Here is a 14,747-nt window from a genome sequence, read left to right as displayed (position 1 = left end):
CAAAGCTGTTATCAATGCAAATGGTGGCTACTTTGTAGAAATCTGAAATCAAAAATATATTTTGATTTGTTTAACACTTTTGTTTTGGTTACTACATGATTCCATATGTGTTATAGTACTGTAGAAATGAAAGAAATCTAAATACTCTAGTCTTGGTCATTGTTGTTTAATATGCACCCGTAGGCCTGTAGTTTATTGCTCTGAAATCCATTGGTTTATATCTAGGCGGTTTGTGGACCGGGTGGCATCCCTGGCCTCTGGGCACTCTGTCCCTGTCCTCTCAGCACTTCCAGCAGAGACTGCAGGGACCAGGCCCAGGCTGTATTTGTTTTGCGTTTCCACAGCGTGTAATTGTCTGTTCGTATTCAGGGAGCTCGTAAAGGGCTCAGCTCTGAGCTGCAGTCTGAAACGTGGTGACGTCCCCCTCCTTGTAAATGTAATTTATTTGCTTGCTTTTTAATTCCCCTTTAAGGTTTCCCCATTTCCGCTGCTCTCAACCCCACTGCAGCCTGCCACATGAAGTGTGCAGTTTTTTTATCCATCAGTTGAGCTCGGTTCCCATCGACCAGAAGCCAGACGTTCCCTCCAGGAGAAGTGCAAGCCCAGCTCACAGAGCTATCATGTTGGAGGAAAAAAATAACAGATGTTAAAGATGTCTTTTATGTAGAAAAAACCCTCTCTAGTGATTTAAATGGCATGCGTCTGACCTAATGTACATAATAACCATTGTAAACTGACGTGTTGCTAAAATTAAGGCTCTGCCCCCGGTTGTAAATGTCACATAACCATTCTGTTGTGTATACTTTTTCCAAAATGGTACAGTAGCTAGTCTATAGCAGGCCAGGCAAAGCAAAGCTGTGCTGTGCTGGATGGTCAAGAGGCTCAGAAACATTGAATGTGTCCCAAATGGCACCCTATTCCCTCGGTAGTGCACCACTTTTGACCTGGTCCCATAGGGCTCTGGGCAAAATTGGTGCACTATATAGGGAATAGGGTGCCATTTAGGATATACACATCTATTTTACTGGCTTGCCCAGTGGCTGTTTTGAGGGGGAGATGGAGAGCCACACCTGCTACATCCATCTATCTGGCTGCTTTACAGCCTGCTACCCAGTTATTATCGGAGTCATTTAGGTTTACTGTTATGTGAGGAAACCCTTCATGTTAGAAGTGTTGTGAAGTCGACATGGGCTAAGACCAACCGTTTCCACTCAAGCAGGCTTAGACTCTCCTCCAGAGGTCATGGCTGTTGCCTCATCAGTGGGTGTGTGTGTGTTGCTCTGTTTCTGTGTGTGTGTTGCTCTATTTCTGTGTGTGTGTTGCTCTATTTCTGTGTGTGTGTTGCTCTATTTCTGTGTGTGTGTTGCTCTATTTCCGTGTGTGTGAGTATGTATGCAAGTGCTTAAAGACACTCTCAACCTTTTTATGATTTTACAATCTCATCTGTCTCTCTCTCTCTCTCTCTCTCTCTCTCTCTCTCTCTCTCTCTCTCTCCCAACCACTTCAATCTCCTTCCCTCTCTCTTTGCATCAATTCAGACCCAAAAGGCCATCCCAGTAAATAGACACTTGATCTCATAGCCATAATAACAGTCCTATTACTGAGGTGGAGGAGGGCGCTCAGTGTCACCTTAACATGTTACTGGACTGACATCTAGCCCTGAATGATGATTTAGCCTGGCTTTCAACCCACGCCTCCGCGGCACCAGCACCAGGAAATCACATTACAGCTGACCCTGCCCTGGCTCCATTAGAACGCCGACATTTGTTAAAATACTGCCCAGGCCGAAACAATTCAACTGGGGGCCATTTTCATTCTGTAATAGAGGGACGGGCGTGCTATCATCATTGTCCCCATGAGTGAATCAATCTGGGCGCCTGATATTTGGTAAAAAGCATTTGGATTAGATTGATTTGACCCTGGTTATAACGCTGAAATCGATGGAGGAGCTGCCAGAAAACAAGTTAGGATAAGTTATCGCTCTATTAATCTCATTGCCTGTACTCAGATTGGTAATGCTTCCTTGCTGTGCCAGAGAGTATGATAATATGCCTTGATCTCCTAGTGTAAGTCCTGCAGCAGATCAGTATTTGATACGGCTGCTATGGACAACTGAATGGAGGTCACCCAAAACTCTTACCTCCTTTGTCTTCCTCATTGTCTCTTACAGGAAATGAGGGGGGCATGCACACACTTTGACATGCACACAGAACGTCAGACAATCCCACTGGCACACACACCAGACACCCACAGACAGACGTACGTGCGCACACAAACAGGCAACGTCAGGCATGCATGCGTACACAAGCATGTATGTACGCGCGGACACAATGTTTTAGGTCACTGGCTGGGCTGAGAGATCTGAGGGCTCCTGTGGCGCCGGAGCTGCTGCTGAGTGTCCAGCCACTGACTAGGGAAAGTTTCCTCAACAGCCAGCCAGCCAGCCAGTGTGAGTGTGTGTTGGGTGTTGCCGCTGGCTGTGTCAGTGGGTATGTGGAGCCGCGTTCATGTCTGCCCCAGCTCTGTGGAGTGGTGCTGCTTACACGCACACACTAATCCCCTTGATCAAGGGGTAAGCGTCCTTTTAAGGCGTGGACAGCCGTAGCAGCCAAGGTAGTATATGGGGAAAAGGGTGTCATTTGAGACGCAGACGATTTTCCCGCGAGAGGGTTACTCTCCGCATGATTCACATCTATTGAAATCTTATTGATGATGTTAGGTATTTTGAGACGGGGCAGTAGTGAAGTCATTAGGGGCTAGGTGTGGTTTCTGGACAAGACCTACAGGTAACTGCCAAAATAAAGGACACGCCAACATAGTGTCTTAATAGGGCGTTGGGCCGCCACCAGCTTCAATGTGGTTTTGTCTGGAACTCTATTGGAGGGATGTGACACCATTATTCCAATAAATTGGTGTTTTGTTCAAGGTGGTGGAAAACACTGTCTCAGGCGCTCCAGAATCTCCCTCAAGTGTTCAATTGGGTTGAGATCTGGTAACTGAGACACACCCTTTAAACCCCCTATGCTCCTTTTTGAGACCCCTCTTTCAAAGTCACAGATCTCTTCTAGTCATTAGTGCTGAGCGATTAACCGGAATTGAGTTTTTAAAACAACAAATTGACAAATGGCAGGCAGTTATTTAAATTCCATTTCGACAGTTTTTATTTCTTCTGTGAGCTCAGTGCGCACATTGCACAGTTTATTTTTTTATTGTCTTTTTAGATAAATCAGATCCGGCCTGAACTGAGTGATGTAGTAGGGAGATGGTTTCCAGCGTGCCACAGTTCTACGTAGTTTAACACCTAAACCATTGGTAATGTGCTACAATGACCATAATCCATTGTGCATCTACTTGATCAGTTTTTTTTACGCCTGCTACGGAAGACAGAAGAATGTGAGATGATATAGACAGCAGCTGTTGCTTCGCAAGGTATCTCTACCTGAAAATACATGATCTAAATGATTTGATGGTATTCAGCAGACATGAAAGTATGCCTTGTTTACTTTGAAGTAAATTGTGATTTTGTCAGACAGCATGGAGATGATGACTTGGAATGAAATAATAGTCATCAAATAAAACAAATGTAATATACACTACTGAAATATTTTATTACACTAAAGTAATGTGAATAAATTAAGATCATAAGTGATAAGCAGTAATGGGCAGTCACTACCATCATGGGACTTTTATTCATTGTTTTATTCTGTGTTACAGCATTCAACCCACATAATGCATAGTGCATTTAATGTAAAAAAAATATTTTTAATCGAAACCAAAGTACGACTAGTCATGGTAGCCAAAATAATGGACAACTGGGCATTTTTATACATGACCCTAAACATGATGGAATGTTAATTGATAATTAACTCAGGAACCACACCTGTGTGGAAGCACCTGCTTTCAATATACTTGGCATCCCTCATTTACTCAAGTGTTTCCTTTATTTTGGCATTTACCTGCATGTCTCCCCTTGTGTCTGCAACAGGACTAATTTAGTGTTTTTGTACCACCCAGTCCCCAGGCAGACATGGAGCCAGAACATCATACAGCCTGTGTTCACAGAAACTAATACTGCTTGGCATTTGCTGTAGCGACAACACTCAATATAGCCAGTCTACACACAGCTAACACGAACCAACAGCAGTTAAACAAGGGCCATGTCTACTGACCAAGATTGCGGAAAAGGAGGAGAGAGCGGGAGAGATGAGAGAAAGAGGAATAAGAGAGAGAGATGGAGTGAAAGAGAGGGAACAAGATTGAGAAGCGAGAGAGAAGAAAAGGAGGGAGAGGAAAAAAAGAATGTAGTGCAGGCAGACTGGCTTCTCTATCATCGGCTTCATTCTAAGATTCCCTCATTGGAAGAATTATGGCAAATGAAACCCCCTCCGGTTCTCCATGGCTGCGACTCAGGGCTATCGAGTAGCACATGGAGGAGAGTCCCTGCAGCTTTTTACCATTCATCTCTCCCCAAAGTGTTTCCATGTTCCCGGCGCTTTGCGGCCAGTTTAAGATGTCTTGGCTGCTTTGTGATGGCCTGATGTGTGCATATTTTGAAATGGGGTAATTTTCTCAACGGTTCGGCCACAGTATTTCATCCACTGTTTGCATCTGTCAGAGAGAGGCCTGAATGGAAGGAGCAGATCTTTTCCATCATAAAGATGGAGAAAGTAGCTGCCGGTTGGTCGGTCAGTTGGTTTCAGTGATCAGGAACGCAGATTACATTACAACCTTATTGACGCATTGACCCCAGTGGAGTAGAAAAACTGCTACAGGATTGGGCTCAGACTTTCAAAATGAACTTTTTTGTGTTCGTAGGCTGACACAAAAAGAAGCTCTCTTAGATTTCTGGTGATTTTAGGGTCGTCTCCTCTGAAATTGTACACAGTGACAGTGAACTTTGTAGCGTAAATACTTTAAAGACTTATGTTTTTATAGGAAGAAGTTTAAAACATATATATACAGCAGAGTAAATAGCCTGCTGAAAGCAAACAACCCCAATGGCCCTAGAAACAAAACCAACACACGAATGTGGCACCATGGTCTCTGCCAGTGGGGAGAGATCAAGAGAAGGGAGAGCGAGCTGGCTGGTGTTGGCCTCCCTCCCTAGGAGGCCTCCAGTAAATGTGTGTTACATGACAAACCATTTCCCTATAACCCCTCTCCTCTTCTCTGCCTCCCCTCCCTGGGGCGCTCTGGGGTTCCAGCCCGCCACAGGCCTCCTCTCCACTGTGCCTTCTAAATGTTGATTCACTGGTCGCCAGTGGCCTGGGCTCTCAATGGCGTTTGATCTTCACTTACAGCTGTTAAACACCGTCTCTGATTACCCTGGTGTGTGTGTGTGTGTGTTTTGGTCCATGTGTGATTTAAATATTTGACTAATGACTCATGATGACTCAGAAGTCCAAGCATCTGCATGACCTCGAAAATATCTGTCTGTTTTCTACTGAATGTTTCAAATAAAGGAAGCGTTTGTATTTTTGTGCCTAGGACCAGCCCCCCATACTGCTGTGTGGACCTGTACTCTCTGAGGACAGGGGAGATGGTCAAGTCCATCCAGTTCAAGACGCCCATCTACGACCTGCACTGCAATAGGGAGTACGTACAGCATAATCACTTTTCTTATTCATATAAAGTGCATTCATATCAATAAATTGCAGTATTATGTTATATGAAAATCACATCCTATTTGTAATTTTCCTGATTTTTTTGTTGTTGTAGGATTCTAGTTGTCGCCCTGCAGGAGAAGATTGCTGCATTCGACAGCTGTACCTTCACCAAAAAGTTCTTTGTTACAAGTAAGGAGCTGGGACTCTGTGTGTATCCTAAATCACACCCTATTCCCTACTTAGTTTACTGCTTTTGAACAGAGTCATATGGACCCTGGTCAAAGGTAGTGCACTATGTAGGGGATAGGGTGCCATTTAGGATGCTGTCTGTGAATTTGGCCACTTTGGATGATAAGGCTTTGATGTATGTGTTCATGTTGAACCAGATGACACACTCATGGGCGTTTGTTTTCCTTGTGGCTTTGATCAATAAAATCCCCCCTGATTATACTTCACACATTGTTCTTATCACCATACACACATACAGTGGGGCAAAAAAGTATTTAGTCAGCCACCAATTGCAAGTTCCCCCACTTAAAAAGATGAGAGAGGCCGGGAAATTTTCATCATAGGTACACTTCAACTATGACAGACAAAATTAGATTTTTTTTCTCCAGAAAATCACATTGTAGGATTTTTAATGAATTTATTTGCAAATTATGATGGAAAATAAGTATTTGGTCAATAACAAAAGTTTATCTCAATACTTTGTTATATACCCTTTGTTGGCAATGACAGAGGTCAAACATTTTCTGTAAGTCTACACAAGGTTTTCACACACTGTTGCTGGTATTTTGGCCCATTTCTCCATGCAGATCTCCTCTAGAGCAGTGATGTTTTGGGGCTGTTGCTGGGCAACACGGACTTTCAACTCCCACCAAAGATTTTCAATGGGTATAGATCTGGAAACTGGCTAGACCACTCCAGGATGTTGAAATGCTTCTTACGAAGCCACTCCTTCGTTGCCCGGGCGGTGTGTTTGGGATCATTGTCATGCTGAAAGACCCAGCCACGTTTCATCTTCAATGCCCTTGCTGATGGAAGGAGGTTTTCACTCAAAATCTCACGATACATGGCCCCATTCATTCTTTCCTTTACACGGATCAGTCGTCCTGGTCCCTTCGCAGAAAAACAGCTCCAAAACATGTTTTTGTTATATATATATATATATATATATATATATATACATATATATACACACACACACACACACACACACACACACACACACACACACACACACACTAGATTAGTATTCACAGATGCATCTTCTCTTCTGGGAAATCAATGGACATATCATCTTGGAACAGATGCTCAGTCTCTCCTGTGTCTCTCTGTGTACATATGTGAAAACACCGAAGTGATATAGCTACCCACTAACCGTTATATAGCCAGTAGCACCAACACACAGAGCCAGAACCAGCCCAGTCACGTAACAAATCAGCATTTTCCACACAAACATCCTACCACCAAAAAGACAAGCAAGTCTGTCACGCTGGCATCACCCAGCCCAAACAACCAACTAACTAAACACCGATACTCGCAGCGTTAACCCCGCAACACACAAACCACCATGCCCCCTCACGGAGCACCACGTTTAGAACAATACACAAACCACCATGCCCCCTCAAGGAGCACCTCGTTTAGAACAATACACAAACCACCATGCCCCCTCACGGAGCACCACGTTTAGAACAATACACAAACCACCATGCCCCCTCAAGGAGCACCACGTTTAGAACAATACACAAACCACCATGCCCCCTCACGGAGCACCACGTTTAGAACAATACACAAACCACCATGCCCCCTCAAGGAGCACCACGTTTAGAACAATACACAAACCACCATGCCCCCTCACGGAGCACCACGTTTAGAAGAAGTCTTTGAAACCGGTCTAAACTGTTTTCACTGAAACATCATTGTAGAGCAGGCAGAAGCCCCTCTGGTAGCTTAACACATCTCAACATCACTGACAGTATGTTTATAGTATGTTCTCAATGACGCTTCCTCCTCGTGAAATGGAGACGTGTTTCTCTTTGGGGAGGATGAGGAGCAACACATCCTCCCCAAAGAGTAATGTGGGTGTTTTTAGTTGTTCTTGTCTTTTATAGTGGTGGGGATGAGGTTAGTTAGGTCTGTGTGTGGATGTGATGTTGGGTTTGGGGTTGGTGATTCCCCTTTTTCTCGATCAAATCTTTTATTTTCTCTTCATCTTTCCTTCTTCCCGGCCCTTTGCTTTTTCTCTTTCCTCTGTTCTCCTCAGCCTTTTCCCCTCTCACTTACTGTCTTTTTTATTTTCTCTTCATATTCATTCCTCTTCTCTTTCTTTTTATGTATTTTCTCTTTTCCAATATCTCATCACATCCTCTCTTCTCCCTCTCCTCTGTTCCTTTTTCTCTCTCTTTTCTTCTCTCCTCTCCTCCTCTTATCCACACAGGATGTTTCGGACACATGTTATCTCACTGCCTGGGCTGAGTGGGTCGTTCTCCCCCAGCCGTGGAGAGCCAACAAAAGGCTATAGCATTGTGGCTTACCTCAAGTCCTATTCACCCTGCGCCTCCCAGCCTTGACTCTTCTGAACACTAAATTACTGTCTGACTCCATCTCATCTGCACCCTGAGCACTACATTACTGTCAGCCAAACCCTTCTCCCTTCGTCTCTCTCCCTTCGCACTCACATGACCTCGTATTGGTGTGTGTGTACTTGTATGTACGTTTGTGGGGGTATGTGTTTGTATATCTGTGTGTATGTGTGTGCACAAACAAGTGTATTTGTCCCCCTTACTCTCTACGTGCATTTATGGCAGGTTCCATCATGACTCCTTCTCTGTTTACAGACATGTTTGGGAGTAGAGGTGAATCCTGATGGTGGATGTGCTCAAATACCTTGAGTGTTTTGGAACTAATATATTGGTCTATCAAGCCAGACAAGCTTAATCAAGCACAGATAACGTTTTTGAAGTAATTTCAAATAGTATTTGAACCCATGTCTGGTGCTGTCTGGCCATTGACTCCAGTGTGTGTGTGGTTGTATTTAGTTAATTATTACTCATGTCTACTGTGAGATGACTGTTTACATCAACATCTGTGTGAGTGGGTGGACACATTAGTTCCAGTATACAGTGCATTCAGAAAGTATTCAGACACGTTGACTTTTCCCACATTTTGTTACGTTACAGCCTTGTTCTAAAATGGATTTAAAAAATAATTATCCACTCAATCTACACACAATACCCCATAATAACAAAGCAAAAACAGGTTTTTAGACATTTTTGCTAATGCATTAAAAATGTAAAACTGAAATATCACATTTACATAAGTATTCAGACCCTTTACTCAGTACTTTGTTGAAGCACCTTTGGAAGCGATTACAGCCTCGTGTCTTCTTGGGTATGACGCTACAAGCTTGGCACACCTGTATTTGGAGAGTTTCTCCTATTATTCTCTGCAGATACTCAAGCTCTGTCAGGTTGGATGGGAAGCGTTGCTGCACAGTTATTTTCAGGTCTCTCCAGAGATGTTTGATCGAGTTCAAGTCCGGGCTCTGGCTGGGCTACTCAAGGACATTCAGAAACTTGTCCCGAAGACACTCCTGCTTTGGCTTGGGTGTGTGCTTAGGGTCATTGTCCTTTTGGAAGGTGAACCTTTGTCCCAGTCGGAGGTCCTGAGTGCTCTGGAGCAGCTTTTCATCAAGGATTTCTCTGTACTTTGCTCCGTTCATCTTTCCCTTGATCCTTTCTAATCTCCCAGTCCCTGCCGCTGAAAAACATCCCCACAGCATGATGCTGCCACCACCATGCTTCACCGTAGGGATGGTGCCAGTTTTTCTCCAGACGTGATGCTTGGCATTCAGGCCAAAGAGTTCAATCTTGGTTTCATCAGACCAGAGAATCTTGCTTCTCATGGTCTGAGAGTCCTTTAGGTGCCCTTTGGCAAACTCCAAGCGAGCTGATATGTGCCTTTTTACTGAGGAGTTGCTTCCATCTGGCTTCTCTACCATAAATGCCTGATTGTTGGAGTGTTGCAGAGATTGTTGGCCTTCTGGAAGGTTCTCTCATCTCCACAGAGGAACTCTGGCGCTCTGTCAGAGTGACCCTCTGGTTTTTGGTCACCTCCCTGACCAAGGCTCTTCAACCCCGATTGCTCAGTTTGGCCGGGCGGCCAGCTCTAGGAGGGGTCTTGGTGGTTCAAAACTTCTTCCATTTAAGAATGATGGAGGCCAGTCTGTTCATTGGGACCTTCAATGTTGCAGACATTTTTTAGTACCCTTTCCTAGATCGGTGCCTCGATACAATCCTGTCTCGGAGCTCTACGGACAACTCATTTGACCTCATGGCTTGGTTTTTGCTCTGACATGGACTGTCAACTGTGGGACCTTATATAAACAGTTGTGTGCCTTTCCAAATCATGTCCAATCAATTGAGTTGACCACAGGTGGACTCTAATCAAGTTGTAGAAACATCTCTAGGATGATCAATGGAAACAGGATGCACCTGAGCTCAATTTCGAGTCTCATAGCAAAGGGTCTGAATACTTATGTAAGTAAGCTGTTTCTGTCGTTGTTTTTAATACATTTGCAAACATTTCTAAAACCTTGTTTTCACTTTGTCATTATGGGGTATTGTATGTAGATTGAGGATTTTTATTTTTATATAATCTATTTTAGAACAAGGCTGTAATGTAACAAAATGTGGAAGAAGTCAAAGGGTCTGAATACTTTCCGAATGCACTGTATACTGATAGCTTGATCCGCTCGTGAATTTATGTCCTCATCTTCTGTATGTGTGTTGACATCCATTTGTATTTATGCTGAGCTTTTGAGTGTGTTTCTTTTTACTTAGAGCCACACTATGACCTAATGCGTTCTGTGGCATTAGTGGGGACGGCTCCTGTCTAGATTGACTGGCCGACACACTGATCCCTATGGGGACTACTAAAGCGCACACACACAGTGATCCACTTTCCCCGCTCAAACACATTAGGGCTTTAAGAGAAACTGAGACACACTCGGAGGAGAGGGACTCTGACTTCTAAAGCGAATATCTACAGCAGCATTATCAGCATTCACGGTTTCTGCAACTTCTAAAAGGGAACATGTTGAAGTTAGGTAATCCCAGGGCATTCCATTTGAGATATGCAGTCATGATTTTACACCTTGATTGGTGTATATCAAATGGTGTAACTGTGTTGTGTCATCCTCAATATGTATCCAATTTGTCCCGTGGCTGAAGGGTATGGAGAAAGTATGGAGTTCACCTTCAATAACTGTATGTTTCCTCCCGTGTGTTTCCAGGCTGCTTTCCATGTCCGGGCCCCAACCTAAACCCCATAGCACTGGGAGGACGCTGGCTAGCCTACGCTGAGAATAAGGTAGGACACACACACACACACACACACACACACACATCACAGATGTACTTACCACAACAGCATATTTACAGTTCTCTAAAAGGCATTTTTTATTTGAGCTCTTTAATCTCTCAGAACAACACATTCCAAGAAGATACCACTAGAAATGATAACATCTGAAAACCAACAGATGTAGGTTTTTTTAATGTCTATTTAATAGGATTTTGGTATTTTCCAAAAGCAAGTCCACTCTACGCATTAAGTTTAATGGATATTTGTGTCTGGTAGTTTTCTGATTCCACTCGGCCACTCAAGCAACTGACAGATGGGTCAGTGACTACTTGTTACTATGGCATTGGGCAGTAGACCGAGTAAAGTTGGGAACCGTATAGGCTACTCTGTTCGTGAAGTATAGAGTAGGTCTGGGATGGATGGCTGGATCCAAGGAAATGGACAGTGGGATAGGAGAGGAGTGTTTTTAATGTGCTGCTCCTCCATATTCTGTTTCTGGTTGGCATCAGGTGCAGGAGGACGATGGTTATGTATTTCTTATCTATGTTTTCCTCCTCTCTCTCTCTGTCTCTCTCTCTCTCTCTCTCTCTCCCTCTCTCTCTCCCTCCAGTTGATCCGGTGTCACCAGTCTCGAGGCGGTGCCTGCGGGGACAATGCCCAGTCTTACACAGCTACAGTCATCAGCGCTGCTAAAGTAAGTCAAACACACACACTCTCTCACACACACCTCCCTCCACCTCAGTGGTTGTAATAAAATCATTTACATCTGTACATTTCTGAGAAGTGATATAGGATCCACCCTGGCTTTCCCCTGTGAGTCAGACACCATTCTGAGAATCTATATCATAACCCAGACACAGGCCTTGAGAGTCAATGAGCATCTTAACTCAATTCTATGGTCCCTGTATGTGTCTGTAGGGGGTTCCATCCTGTACTCTACTGCAATATGGGACACATCCCCTGCAATACTCCTCTCAGCTGGAGAGCACCGCCAGGCTACGCTAACTGCTACTCCCTTTGATACCAAACGGAATTTATACCCCTCCACTCTGTTGATGTAGCGGCTAAGCTATCCCACGCTACTAGCCTAGCACAGCAATTTCCTCATATACTTCCAGTCTCCTGTCTTTTCCAAGCCTGCAAAGGGAAACCCTATCTGATTTATGAAGCCCCCTCGGGTTAGAGTTATTCCCATGGTCTCTCCCTCCCTCCCTCCTTAATGAGCGCTAACGGCTAGCGTGATAGCAGTCCCATTAGCCACTAATGGCGACATACAGTGGCTTGTGAAAGTGTTCACTCCCTTGGCATTTTTCCTATTTTGTTGCCTTACAACCTGGAATTCAAATGTATTTTTGGGGGGTTTGTATCATTTGATTTACACAACATGCCTTCCACTTTGAAGATGCAAAATATTTTTTTATTGTGAAACAAACAAGAAACAGGACCAAAAAAAACAGACAACTTGAGCGGGCATAACAATTCACCCCCCCAAAAGTCAATACTTTGTAGAGCCACCTTTTGCAGCAATTACAGCTGCAAGTCTCTTGGTATGTTTCTATAAGCTTGACACATCTAGCCACTGGGATCTTTGCCCATTCTTCAAGGCAAAACTGTTCCAGCTCCTTCAAGTTGGATGGGTTCCTGCTGGTGTACAGAAATCTTTAAGTCATACCACAGATTCTCAGGTGGATTGAGGTCTGGGCTTTGACTAGGCCATTCAAAGACATTTAAATGTTTCCCCTTAAACCACTCGAGTGTTGCTTTAGCAGTATGCTTAGGGTTGTCCATGTCCTGCTGGAAGGTGAACCTTCGTTCCTGTCTCAAATCTCTGGATGACTGAAACAGGTTTCCCCCAAGAATTTCACTGTATTTAGCGCCTTCCATCATTCCTTCAATTCTGACCAGTTTCCCAGTCCCTGCCGATGAAAAACATCCCCACAGCATGATGCTGCCACCACCATGCTTCACTGTAGGGATGATGTTCTCGAGGTGATGATAGGTGTTGGGTTTGCGCCAGACATAGCATTTTCCTTGATGGCCAAAAAGCTCAATTTTAATCTCATCTGACCAGAGTACCTTCTTCCATATGTTTGCGGAGTCTCAAATCAAATCAGTTTATTTGTCACGTGCGCCGAATACAACAGTGAAATGCTTACAGGCTCTAACCAATAGTGCAAAAAAGGTATTAGGTGAACAATAAAGAAAACAACAGTAAAAAGAATGATGAACAGTAGCGAGGCTATATACAGTAGCTAGGCTACATACAGACACTGGTTAGTCAGGCTGATTGAGGTAGTATGTACATGTAGATATGGTTAAAGTGACTATGCATAAATGATGAACAGAGAGTAGCAGTAGCGTAAAAGAGGGGTTGGCAGGTGGTGGGTGGCAGGACACAATGCAGATAGCCCGGTTAGCCAATGTGCGGGAGCACTGGTTGGTCGGGCCAATTGAGGTAGTATGTACAGTCGTGGCCAAAAGTTTTGAGAATGACACAAATATTAATTTTCACAAAGTCTGCTGTCTCAGTTTGTATGAGGGCAATTTGAATATACTCCCGAATGTTATGAAAAGAGATATCAGATTAATAGCAATTAATTGCAAAGTCCCTCTTTGCCATGCAAATGAACTGAATCCCCCAAAAACATTTCCACTGCATTTCAGCCCTGCCACAAAAGGACCAGCTGACATCATGTCAGTGATTCTCTCGTTAACACAGGTGTGAGTGTTGACGAGGACAAGGCTGGAGATCACTCTGTCATGCTGATTGAGTTCGAATAACAGACTGGAAGCTTCAAAAGGATCGTGGTGCTTGGAATCATTGTTCTTCCTCTGTCAACCATGGTTACCTGCAAGGAAACACGTGCCGTCATCATTGCTTGGTACAAAAACTGCTTCACAGGCAAGGATATTGCTGCCAGTAAGATTGCACCTAAATCAACTTTTTATCGGATCATCAAGAACTTCAAGGAGAGCGGTTCAATTGTTGGGAAGAAGGCTTCAGGGTGCCCAAGAAAGTTCAGCAAGCGCCAGGACCGTCTCCTAAAGTTGATTCAGCTGCGGGATCGGGGCACCACCAGTACAGAGCTTGCTCAGGAATGGCAGCAGGCAGGTGTGAGTGCATCTGCACGCACAGTGAGGCGAAGACTTTTGGAGGATGGCCTGGTGTCAAGAAGGGCAGCAAAGAAGCCACTTCTCTCTAGGAAAAACATCAGGGACAGACTGGTATTCTGCAAAAGGCACAGGGATTGAACTGCTGAGGACTGGGGTAAAGTCATTTTCTCTGAATCCCCTTTCCGATTGTTTGAGGCATCCGGAAAAAAGCTTGACCGGAGAAGACAAAGTGAGCACTACCATCAGTCCTGTGTCATGCCAACAGTAAAGCATCCTAAGATCATTCATGTGTGGGGTTGCTTCTCAGCCAAGGAAGTAGGCTCACTTACAAATTTTCATAAGAACACAGCCATGAATAACGAATGGTACCAACACATCCTCCAAGAGCAACTTCTCCCAACCATCCAGGAACAGTTTGGTGACGAACAATGCCTTTTCCAGCATGATGGAGCACCTTGCCATTAGGCAAAAGTGATAACTAAGTGGCTCGGGGAACAAAACATCAATATTTTGGGTCCATGGCCAGGAAACTCCCCAGACCTTAATCCCATTGAGAACTTGCGGTCAATCCACAAGAGGCGGGTGGACAAACAAAACTTTACAAATTTTGACAAACTCCAAGCATTGATTATGCAAGAATGGGCTGCCATCAGACAGGATGTG

General features: G+C 44.2%; 1 protein-coding gene across 17 annotated transcripts in view; it reads left to right on the top strand.

The window, feature by feature from the left end:
- The window catches only part of LOC110507115 (BCAS3 microtubule associated cell migration factor), a 361,308-nt gene that overhangs the window by 29,468 nt on the left and 317,093 nt on the right, over positions 1 to 14,747 (top strand). For all 17 annotated transcript variants that reach the window (XM_090223475.1, XM_090223473.1, XM_036965506.2 and 14 more), the window contains exons 8-11: positions 5,488 to 5,595; positions 5,719 to 5,795; positions 10,903 to 10,979; positions 11,581 to 11,664. In XM_090223475.1, the coding sequence (XP_090079601.1) occupies positions 5,488 to 5,595; positions 5,719 to 5,795; positions 10,903 to 10,979; positions 11,581 to 11,664 (346 nt within the window). The remainder of the gene's footprint in view (positions 1 to 5,487; positions 5,596 to 5,718; positions 5,796 to 10,902; positions 10,980 to 11,580; positions 11,665 to 14,747) is intronic.

The sequence above is a fragment of the Oncorhynchus mykiss genome, chromosome 27 (assembly GCF_057628025.1).
Source record: "Oncorhynchus mykiss isolate SJ-2025 chromosome 27, ASM5762802v1, whole genome shotgun sequence".
In the NCBI taxonomy this organism is placed as follows: domain Eukaryota; kingdom Metazoa; phylum Chordata; class Actinopteri; order Salmoniformes; family Salmonidae; genus Oncorhynchus; species Oncorhynchus mykiss.
This window is presented reverse-complemented; position numbering and strand designations above follow the sequence as displayed.